The 12,342-nt window shown below is 38.8% G+C and overlaps 1 protein-coding gene and 1 non-coding gene across 6 annotated transcripts in view; one reads left to right on the top strand and one right to left on the bottom strand.

Annotated features, from left to right (window-relative positions):
• EP400 (E1A binding protein p400) overlaps window positions 1-12,342 on the bottom strand; it is a 136,768-nt gene that overhangs the window by 63,629 nt on the left and 60,797 nt on the right. For all 5 annotated transcript variants that reach the window (XM_043984269.1, XM_043984283.1, XM_043984293.1 and 2 more), the window contains 2 exons: window positions 10,948-11,037; window positions 9,863-9,970 (listed from right to left, as the gene is read on the bottom strand). In XM_043984269.1, the coding sequence (XP_043840204.1) occupies window positions 9,863-9,970; window positions 10,948-11,037 (198 nt within the window). The remainder of the gene's footprint in view (window positions 1-9,862; window positions 9,971-10,947; window positions 11,038-12,342) is intronic.
• Window positions 4,633-4,739, top strand: LOC122737517. Its single transcript, XR_006354350.1, has one exon. It is a non-coding gene; the product is annotated as a U6 spliceosomal RNA (small nuclear RNA).

The following is a 12,342-nucleotide window of genomic DNA, read 5'->3' as shown; positions in this document are numbered from 1 at the left end:
GGCAATTTCAGAGCTCTTTTGGCATCCAGGTTATGGCAATCCTTTTACCTCAGTTCAATATCTACAGGAAATGGTGACAATTAAGGTCCATATTTCGGCTTTTTTTTTTTTAAGTGAGGCAACTGGGGTTAAGTGACTTGCCCAGGGTCACACAGCTAGTAAGTGTTAAGTGTCTGAGGCTAGATTTGAACTCAGGTCCTCCTGACTCCAGGGCTGGTGCTCTATCCACTGTGCCACCTAGCTGCCCCTCGGCTTTTTTTCAATGATCATTTTCCAACATTGACAGTTCTTTTTTTTTTTTTTTTTTTTTAGTGAGGCAATTGGGGTTAAGTGACTTGCCCAGGGTCACACAGCTAGTAAGTGTTAAGTGTCTGAGGCTGGATCTGAACTCAGGTACTCCTGACTCCAGGGCCAGCGCTCCATCCACTGCACCACCTAGCCACCCCGACAGTTCATTTTTAAAGTCAAGGTAAAACTTTTTTCAAATAAGGATATGCTTCTCATCTTTAGACTTCTAATTTGATGTTGATACTGATCTTTGCTCTAAATAATTGATGATCTCACTATACAGAAACAAATAATTCTGATGCTCTCCTAGATTTAATTACCATCTTTATGCTGATGATTTTCAAATCTACTTACTGAACCTCAACCTCTCTGCTGCCCTCCAATATTACTATCTCCAACTGCCTTCAAACTGGATGTCGAAGAGACATGTTAAACTCAGTGTCCAAAACACAACTAATTATATTTCCCCAAAACCCTTTTCTTACATTGTGAAATTTGGTAAACCGTGTTAGAAAAGCAATTTCTCTTATAATCTGGATGTTAGATCATGAAGCATACTGTTGTAAGAAAGAAAGAAAAAAATGGGTGTGAAAACTGTTAGGTTATTTTATCAGCCCCGCTGACCACATGGTATGATATTCTAAAATATTATAATTTAAGAAATTATAAACTTCAGGTTTTCCTATATTTAAAAGGAAAGTTTCACCTAAAATTATTTGGCTTTCACTTATGAAAATTGTAAGAATATTGGTTAAATTATTAGGGATTATTACAATAAGGCTAATTTAATTGGGTATACTTTTGGTACTGCTTCACTTAGAAAACTGAATCTCCTCCCCATTGCAAGTACCTTTTGACTAGAAAGGGAGTGGTAATTAGGAATTTATTTTTTTATGGTAATTTTAGGATTGCTTTATGATAATTAAGTCATTTTACACCAACTTAGTTTAAAATTCCAATTTTAAAAATTTATTTTTGCTTTAAGAGTTGAATAAGCAATATCTGTCAGTCTAGAGGTTTCCAACTAATTTACTTCATGAAGGTTTAGTCATTATATTTTTACAATAGGATAAATTTTAAGCTGTTTCCGAGACAGAAAAATACTTTTAGAAAGGAATGTTTAAATAAAAATCTTTTGTGTGATTTTTAGAAGGCCTGATAAATTTTATTTGTAAGCTAATTTAATGCAAATAATTTAATGGTACTGATAACAAGAATGACCGGTCCTACTGTGATTAGTGAGGCTTTACTATTTGAGGTGAAACCTTTTTTTGAGACCCTGAATATTCTTTCTGAGTTTCATCCTTGCATTTGTTGTGTCACTGAGGCAACCTTCAATGAGCATTTTAAGAAAAAATCAACAGTCAGTAGCTCAATGGGAGTGACATCATAGATCTAAGGCTAGTGAATAAGCTGTCCCTGAGAATAAGGTAGGAAGATTACCTTGGGAAGGCTAGGGTTGGACTCTTTTAATTCATTTTTTCATTCAAGAAATTTGTCCACATAGCTCCATATGTTAAGTTACTTATAGTTGTGTAGGCCTTTAGGACCAGTATTGATGTCCCTACTCCTTCTCATAGCAAATCTCTCTAAGGCAAGATAAGTTGTGATTTTTTTTAATGATGAATCTCTATGGGGCAGCTAGGTGGCGCAGTGGATAGAGCACCGGCCCTGGAGTCAGGAGTACCTGAGTTCAAATCCGACCTCAGACACTTAACACTTACTAGCTGTGTGACCCTGGGCAAGTCACTTAACCCCCAATTGCCTCACTTAAAAAAAAAAAATGATGAATCTCTTACTGTTACCAATATGAGACTATGGTCAATGATGTTATCAAAGATGTGATTATTAATAACTGAAGTCACCCAAAGCTGTGATTATTGGAACCTGCTATTTAAGACCTTATGGGACTGTAACTAATAATATTTTTCTGAGTGTGACTCCAGGTATGATCATCAAGGAGTGATATTAAGTCAATGATCCATGATGTCAGCAACCCTATGGGGTTGATAACAGTGAACTGCAAGTGGAGTACTCATAAGAAAGGTTGGGAAAATGACTCTTGGCATGGACTGAGATAGGAATCACCAGACTCAGTTTCCCCAGCATGATATTTCCTCTTGAGTGGAAAATATACCATCTGCTGACTTTAAACCCAGCTCAATGCAATGAACTGTATAACTTTTGTCTGTAATTGACATCAAGGTATGGAAACATTTTCCCTTACAATATAGCTATATCCCTCTTCTTCTTTCATGGCAAATTTCTATAATCATGTTAGGTGATCAATATGAACATAATATTAGATCTTTTAGGCTAATACTGGAGTAGATCTGAGCTACTAGATTGAGATACTGTTATTAGATTTGAGCTACTAGCCTAGAATTTTAGTATTTTCTATACTCTGAACAACTAAGTAAATAAGTATTTAACCTTGTCATCTGTTACTAATTACATGTTCCTGTGTAAGATAAGGTCCTTCAATTTCTCACAATGGTATGGTGCAATAAAGTAAAGGCTTATGAAACCAGGATATAATTCTGCTATTTAGTGAAGTTAATATTCTAATTGTCTCAGTTCTGTGTTAATGGAAAGAATATCAGCACAGTTACCTCAGAAGAAGACTGGCTTGTGGTTTATCTTATAAATGCCTTAAAGAGACATCCACTTAAAAAGAGATCTACTGGGGGCAGCTAGATGGCACAGTGGATAAGCACCGGCCCTGGATTCAGGAGTACCTGAGTTCAAATCCGGCCTCAGACACTTACTAGCTGTGTGACCCTGGGCAAGTCACTTAACCCCAATTGCCTCACCAAAAAAAAAAAAGAGATCTACTTTTACTAGGGTTTATTCATTTGAACATGGCTAAAAATTGAAAATGTTTTATTATAAACAACTTATTTAATTAATACTATTCTTAAATTAAATATTAATACATTCTGGGGCAGCTAGGTGGCGCAGTGGATAGAGCACTGGCCCTGGATTCAGGAGGACCTGAGTTCAAAGCCAGCCTCAGACACTTAACACTTAACTAGCTGTGTGACCCTGGGCAAGTCACTTAACCCCAATTGCCTCACCAAAAAAAAAATATATATATATATATATATTAATACATTCCATCTCAACATCTTTTGTTAAAATTGCAATTAATAGGACAACTTTTGAGAGAATTCATTAGAATCCATCTTCTAATAAAAAGTGTCCTGTTATTAGTTCCTTAGCAGAATCTTATCCTTCTAATAGGGGAATGAACAATGGCAAGTATAAAAATTGGATTCTAATTTTCGGTTTGTATTTCAGTTTCTTATATACATATCAACATGACAACTGAACAACCTAAAATGTAAATTCTCTGGTCTAAAAGGTTCCAAATTTGATTTTCTAATAGTAAAGACACAAGGTTTGAGCTGCCTCTCACTAACTGACCTGCTTGTTGGCAAAGTAAATTTTAAATTGTGTTAAGACCAATTCTGAAAGAGATTTTTAGCAGAGAAGGGGGTCTCTACATGGGATCTGAACCAAAGAAGCAAGTCAACTGGAAACTACTCTGAGATATACCCAGACCAGAGAACTGCATCAGATGGTATCCCAGGTACCACATAGCTATATGAGACTTCTGAGCCTTAAATGGATAATTTTTTTTTTACTATTTACTTTTCCCTATGCATCTTTTATCTAAAAGATCTACTTACCAATGGGGGCTGCCCCCTTTAATTTTGTCAATGTTTCAATCAATCTCTTTGCTTTTCCCCTTGCACTGTTGCCCCTCAATAAGCCACATAGTTAGAAACCCTTGATGAAGTGTTTGTCATATCAGTTAGTGATTCATTAAGGAGACTGTGTCTCAACAGAATCAAATATGGAAATGAGAGAAATAATTATTTCTCTCTTATATTAATAACCAATTCTTCATTGAGATTAAGATCTTTTTCCTCTTTATTTCCTCGTTCAGAAATAAAAACCTATAGGTTATACAACCAGTTTTTGAAAGACATTGCTGACCTTGCTCAAAAACTTATTCCACCTAGACCATCTTATCTAGGTGGAATTGTTACACCAGCCAATTAGAAAACTTTACAAAAAGAATCTTTACAAAAAGATCTGGCACACTGTGTTCTATTCAGATGGGCTTTGGGGGGAAGGGGAGGGAGAGACTTCTTTGTCTAGATTGCCCCAGGCTGGGGATGTTCTGGGAGTAACAGTAACATATTCAAAGACACATACCAGCCCCTTCTTAGCCTAGGTCTACCTCTCATTATAATATTCATTTTCTCATTAATTGTTAACCAATCAGAGTTGATTGCCACCAGCTGGGAATACCTACTCTTCCAAAAGCATTAAGAGGTGCTCGCTTCAGCAGCACATATACTAAAACTGGAACGATACAGAGAAGATTAGCATGGCCCCTGCACAAGGATGACACACAAAAGCATTAAGAGGTCCTCATGATTCATCTTTGTTTTACAAGAAAGTCAAATGACCATCATTTTATTATTTGCTAGCCATAATTATTGTTTTTGTTTGTCCTTCATTCTGGAAGAGGACCATGACATCAGGGGGATGTCATGACTTACAATGAACTGGATTTAAGTGAAGTAGAGCTGTGCAAGGTCACCAACCTCACTCTCTCCTCCAGTCATCTGGGTCCAGTGGCAAGATAAATATCAGGACGACTATGTTTTAAGGCAATTGGGGTTAAGCGACTTGCCCAGGGTCACACAGTTAGTAAGTGTCTGAGGTAGGATTTGAACTCAGGTCCTCTATCCACTGTGCCACCTGGCTGCCTTCTAGCTAGCCATAATTAATAAAATGATTAATTACCCAGAAATCATGCCTCTCACACTTTTCACACATTATACACCCCACCCTCTTCCTATCTTCCCTATTACTGTAGAGAGAACATCATTCTTCCAATCCTTCAGACTGGCAACCTAGAAGTTAATCTGGATACTTCCCTATATTTCACCTCACATATCTAATATGGTGCCATAGCCTGTTAATTTCACCTCTGCAACATCTTTCAAATATGTCTCTCTACTCTCTCCTAACATTGACACCACTCTGGGGAGGTCCTCATTACTTCAAGCCTAAATTATTCTAAAAGCCTGCTGTTGGGAGTCTGGCCAATCTATCCTCCATTTTGCCACTAAAGTGATCTTGCTAAAAGGCAAGCCTGATCATGCCAGACACCCCCAGTCAATAAAACTCCAGCTGTACCCTATTGCCTCCAGGAGCAAATACAAAATACTGTTTGGCATTCAAAGCCCTTTATAACCTGGCCTCTTCTTACCTCTTTCCAGGCTTCTTACATCTTACTCTGTGACAAGTACTTGATCCAGTGACACCTGCCTCCTGTTTCATGAAAAAGACCACCTAGAGAATCTGGACATTCTCTCTAGCTTTCCCTCATGCCTAGAACCCTCTCCCTCCTCTGCTCTCATCTCTTTCCAACTGGGGCAGCTAGGTGGCACAATGAATAGAGCACTGGCCCTGAAACTGGGAGGACCTGAGTTCAAATGCGGCCTCAGACACTTACTAGCTACATGATCCTGGACAAGTCACTTAACCCCAATTGCCTTTAAAAAAAAAATCCGAGGGGGCAGCTAGGTGGTGCAGTGGATAAAGCACTGGCCCTGGATTCAGGAGGACCTGAGTTCAAATCCGGCCTCAGACACTTGACACTTAATAGCTGTGTGACTCTGGGCAAGTCACTTAACCCCCATTGCCCTGCCAATAAATCAATAAATGAATAAATAAATAGATAGATAGATAAATAAATAAATAAGTGAATGAATTAATAAATAAATAGATAGATGGATAGATAGATAGATATAGATAAATAAATAAATGAATAAATAAATAAATGAATGGATGAATGAATGAATGAATGAATGAATGAATGAATGAATGAATGAATAAATAAATCGGAGGCCTTCTCCAGCCATCTTGCCACTAGAAGCACACAGCTCGGGAGGAGAAAGTGAGGTTGGTGACCTTGCACAGCCCTCCCTCACTTAAATCCAATTCATTGCAAGTCATAACATCTGTCATGGTCTTCTCCAAGAACAAAGAACAAACAAGTCCCAACTAAAATCCCCAGTTCTACGGGAATCCTTCCCTAATCCTTCTTAATTCCAGTGCCTTTCCTCTGTTAAGTACTCCCTATTTAACCTGTACAGAGTTTGCTTTCTATATATTTATTTGCACGTTGTCTCCCCCCCTTAGATTCATTCTTTCATTTAATAAACACTTACTAAGGGTCTACTATGTGGCAGGCACTATGCTAAGTGTTGTGAGCTACTTGAGGGAAGGAACTTATCTTTTGCCTCTTTTTGTATCTCCAGCACTTAACACAGCCAAACAAAGGATTTTATATTTGATCCTGGGGATAACAGTGAGCCAAGGAAGCTGATTGACATGAGAAGGTGACAAGTCAATATTTCAGGAAACATTTCCTATTTATCCTGTATATATTTTGCTTTATATATGTTTGTATGTCATCTCCTTCCTTAGTTTGTAAACTCCTTGAGGGCAGAATCTATCTTTGGTCGCCCCTCCCCCCCCTTTTTTTATCCCTACCAACTTGGCACAGGACCTGGCATAAAAATACATACTTAATGTTTTCTTAAATTGAATTGATATGGTTGCTACATCAATATCTAGTTTTTTATTGTGTAAGATAATAATAAATTTAGTGCTTTAGGATGTTATTCAGTGCTTCCCACATCTCACTTCTTTCAAATCTCTTTAGGAAAAAAGTATTCATGGGATAGAGGTGTAAAGCTTCTGAGCAGTCTACTGGCCTTTTCATTTCTCAATCCTAAACCATATTTTCCAATATATTTTTTAAGTATCTTCCCCTGTGCCCATCTTTCCATTTATAAGTTACAAAATATCCAAGTTTATGTTGATTTTTGTTTGGAGAATCTGGTCAAGTTTTTTGTGGAATTTCCTACTTCATGCTCTGCAAAACATGCTAGAATATAAATCAATTTTCTTCATAATTGTTTTTGTTCTTATGCTCATGAGTACTGCAAGATAATATAACCAAGTGGCTCATTTTACAGACAGCTAGGTGGCTCAGTGGTTAAAGTGTTGGGCCTGGAGTGAAGAAGAACTGAGTTCAAAATTGACCTAAAGGGGGCAGCTAGGTGGCACAGTGGATAAAGCACTGGCCCTGGATTCAGGAGGACCTGAGTTCAAATCCGGTCTCAGACACTTGACACTTGCTAGCTGTGTAACCCAGGGCAAGTCACTTAACCCCCATTCCCCCGCCCCCCCCAAAAAAATTGACCTAAAACTCTTACTAGCTATGTGACCCTGGTCAAGTCATTTAATCTCTTTTTGCCTTAATCTACTGGGGAAAGAAATGGCAAATCACTCTAATATATTTGCGAAGAAAACTTCATGGACAGTATGGTCCACAGGGTCATGAAGAGTCACAAGGTCATTAAGAGTCAGACATGAGGGTGCAACTAGATGACGCAGTGGATAAAGCACTGGCCCTGGGTCCAAGAGGACCTGAGTTCAAATTTGACCTCAGACACTTGACACTTACTAGCTGTTCGACCTTGGGCAAGTCACTCAACCCTCATTGCCCTGGGGGAAAAAAACAAAAAACTTCAAGAGACAGACATGACTGAACAACAAGGAGGTGCAATCAATAAGAGTACTGCACCTGGAGTCTGGAAGACCCGAGTTTAAATCTGCAGGTGGTGTAACCCTGGGCCAATCACTTAACCTCTGCCTGACTGTTTCCTCATCTGTAAAATGGGAGCAATGATAATAATAGTAAATCTCTCCTAAGGCTGTTAGGATAAAATCATATAATATTTGTAAAGTGGTTTATATATTTTAAAGCACTATATAAATGTTAGCTATTATTCAATTCAATTCCACAAACGTTAAGCTCCTATTAGGCACAAGGCACTGTTACATGCTAGGGATACAAAAACCCAAAAAAAGCAGCCCTTGACCTCAAGAGTCTCTATTATACTAAAGGAGTGGAAATGTACCTGAGTGAAACACCAAGTCAATGTGCAAAGGTGTGGAGGGAGCAGGTAACAAGCCAGCCTGACTAAGACAAAGAAAGAATGAAAGGAACCATATCCCAGCCCTATCAGAAAGTATGTGCTAAGTCCCCGCTATGTGCCAGCCACTGTGACCAGGGCTGAAGGTATGAAGGGCTGGTGCTTTATCCACTGTGCCACCTAGCTGCCCCCCATTCCATCTTTCTTGTTCCAGACTCCAGGAAGAGCTACTATGAAAAGCCTAACAGAGAGTCACTCAGGGTAGAATTGCCATGCAAGGAGGAGAATCTAGTTAACGTTATATAATACCAATCTACCACAAAAACAAGTAGAGTGGATACCTAATGATCTCCAGGATAATATAAATGCATACAAATAGGAACAAGAAAGATGGAATAGGGGGGCAGCTAGGTGGCACAGTGGATAAAGCACCAGCCCTGCATTCAAGAGTACCTGAGTTCAAATCTGGCCTCAGACACTTGACACTTACTAGCTGTGTGACCCTGGGCAAGTTACTTAACCCCCACTACCCCGCAAAAAAAAAAAAAAAGATGGAATAATGGGGACAACTCAGAGTTGGAGGTTTGGCAAAGTGTGACTGGGATAAGACAAGGAGTTGAGGGATTTAATAGTAGCTGATCAACCCGAGGGCAAAGCATGATAAAGGAAGTGAGGCAGACATGATAAATCAGAAAAGGCAAGAAGGCCATCTACCACCCTTGGGCATAGGAGGAAACCAAATTAAGTGACAACTTTGTTCTCTTCTTCACAGAGAACCTGTGAGACGTTCTGCCTTTTACCTCCTGCTTTCATTTTGTGAGAGACTACCCAAAGTGATGGGGCTGGTTTTTGGAATGCATGTTAGCTCAGCAGTCATTAGACACTGTTCTTAGTATCCTCTGTCCCCTTTTCTATCATCCCAACACCATCATTATGAAAGTGAAGAACAGGGTGCACAAGGCTGACCCTAGTGTCTGTTTCCTCAGCTGTCACAGCCAAAGAACACATCACCTGGAGTGTAGCCTCCTGGTAATAATGGGCCTCTCCATTCTTGGCTTCCCACAGAAAGGGTTCAGTCACTTGCCAACACTGTACTCAAAAACACTGCCAGCTTGACAGAACCTGTGAGGGCATAGCTGAGAGAGCCAGCACTCACCCTCCATAACACAAAGAGACATTCGAGTGAGATCTCTGCGGACTCCTAGTCCATCCAATACAGATAAAGACAAAATAAATTAACCAACGTTCACAGCAAACATGGCACGGCATAAATGTAGAGAGGAAAAGTCTATGTCCAATAAAGCCAAAACAAATCCGCAAACTACCTATTTAAGTGTTCTTCAGATCTGGGTATAAAATGTTTTGCTCTAAAAAAGAGTAAAATCAAGATGATTAAATACCATTCATTCAAAAGGTGTCATTAATGGTTTCTTTCCCATGTTCCTCTATCACACCAAAGGAAAAGAGAATTCAGTAGGATAAACCAAATGTTCAAATTGAATCACTGTAGAAACCCTGATGCTTAAAGCCCAATAAAAACCTACCTTCTTCTTCGCTGGTCTCTTCACTCTCAGGCTTAGGCTGCGGCCACTGAAAACTTGGCATAAAGGCACCTTCATATAACTTCACCAGGTCAATTAAGGGCAATTCAGCTGGAAGAAATTAAGGAACAAATTGTCATACAAATTTTTTTTCAAGGAAGAGTATTTTCACTGAACAGAAAAAATGTTAATAAGAATTAATCAAATCAGTAAAGAAAAGCCAACATATTTATGGGCAAAATAAGGCACTTAATGCCTGTTCCCTTCCCTCCGACCCTACTTTTGCAATTAATTAAGGAACTTATGCATTTGTTTACTGAATTAAATTAATTTGGTTGCCTGCTGTACCAAGCACTATAATTACAATGCTATCTGTCTTTATAACATGAGATAAGAATCTGGAATAAAATAAGAATCATGATAAAACTGAAATTCTGAAACAAAAGCTTCTGAATAAGTAACATTAAAATGGCTACCAATTTCTGTGTTTATTATAGTACAGCTATCCTCTAACTACTCTTAAATGTTGTCGTTCAGTCATTTGTTAAAGTGTCCAACTCTCGGTGAGCTCATTTGGGGTTTTCTTGGCAGAGATATTAGAATGGTTTGCATTTCCTCCAGCTCATTTGACAGGTGAGGAAACTGAGGCAAACAGGGTGAAGTGACCTACCCAGGGTCACACTGCTAGTGTCTGAGACCAGATTTGAACACAGGAAGAGCAGTCTATCTGACTCCAAACCTGGCACACTATCCACTGTGCCACCTAGCTGCCCCAACTACTATAAGTACTTATTTCAAAAATGTTAATTAAATAAGTATTTTGTAAAAGTACTAAAAGATAGCTAATTCTAAATATGCTACTTACATCAGTGAAGAATCACAAACAACCAAAATCAAACTTAGAGATTCTATTATTTAAAATAGCTAGTCTGTAAAATCATTCAAGGGTAAATACAAGGTCAAATAAAAATGTTACATATATAAAGGAAAAAGCCAACAGAAAACATTCTAAATATAAGGAAGAATACTTATAGATAGGATTTAAAAGTTAAACTACTGTAAAACTAAGATATGAAATTCTAATCTACCTTCTTTGGCTAAATTAGAGAGTTCTGTTTGATGGTCTATATTTCCTTCATTTGCCTCTTGCTCTTCAATTGTCTCCTCTTCATCTTCCACTATAACAAATATGAGCAGAAGAAAAAAGAAAAAAGCCAGTGTTAAAATTATCACCTCAGGACTCTTTCCTATGCATACATGTATGCATGTATATTTGTGTGTATATACACACATATATACACATACATGCATGTGTGTATGCATGAATATACATACTGTAATAAAATACTCTGGATTTAAAGAAATTTCTACAATAAGCATTAAGTGACTACTGAAATTAAAATAAGTTCAGAGAAATTTAAATTAAAAGGAATTAAAATAAGGACTCTTTATTTTATAGACTATGAAGCAAACACTTTTTTACATAAATATCATTCATTGTCATTTACAAAGTCACCTGAGGACTGTGACCCCATGCAACTCGGTTCCACATTTACTCTGCCCCTACTACTAAGTATACGGTACCAGGCACCAGGGAGCCAAAGGGGGAAATGAAGCAGTCCCTGCCCTCAAGGAGCTCCCACATTCACTTTCACCGACAAGTAAATGCAGGCTGTATGCAGAATGAGAAGTGGGAGGGAGTACTAACAAAGATGGAACAAAGGAGGGAAAGTTTTCTGAAGGAGGTGGCACCTGAGCTGAGCCCTAAAGGGAGCTAGGGGACCCAAAAGGCACACTGCGGAGAGAACGTCCCGGGCACGCAAGGCAGCCTGCACAAAGGAACGGCAGGAAGTTGTATGAGGGCAGAAGACCCGGGAATCAATTTCAAACAAACTTGGGAAAACCTCAGCTGACTCCTAGGGTAGAAAGAAAGCTCCCTGAGGGGATTCACTCTTTCCTTTTATCTCTGCATCTCCAAGACCTGCAACCTGGCCCTGCTTAAGTCATTTAAAAATGTTTGTGGATTAACTGACACCAAGCTAATGATTCTACACTTTATCCTAGAGATTGGGTAGTAGCGTGAAAAGAAATCTAGCCTCTAAGTCAGGAAAACTTGGCTTCCAGCCCCACTTCAGCCACAAGCGGCCCAGCTTTACGAGTACAGACAAGTCACTGAGCTGCCTGGTGTCCCTCCAGGCAATGGCGCAAGATTTTAAGTTGCAGTTAGTCAATAAACATTTAAGTCACTCCTATAGGCCAAGCATTCTGCTAAGCACTGGATACCAAAAAAAGGTAAAAGATGGTACCTACTCTCAAGAAGCACAATCTAATGGAGGAGACAAATGCACAGACAAGCTCTATGCAGGATAAATAGGAAATCATTAACAGAAAGAAGGCCCTGGAATTAAGAAGGTTTGGGAAAGCCCTCCTGTAGGAGGTGAGATTTTAGCTGGGACTTAAAGGAAGCCAGGGAGGTCAGTAGT

The sequence above is a fragment of the Dromiciops gliroides genome, chromosome 1, assembly GCF_019393635.1.
Source record: "Dromiciops gliroides isolate mDroGli1 chromosome 1, mDroGli1.pri, whole genome shotgun sequence".
Classification (NCBI taxonomy): domain Eukaryota; kingdom Metazoa; phylum Chordata; class Mammalia; order Microbiotheria; family Microbiotheriidae; genus Dromiciops; species Dromiciops gliroides.
This window is presented reverse-complemented; position numbering and strand designations above follow the sequence as displayed.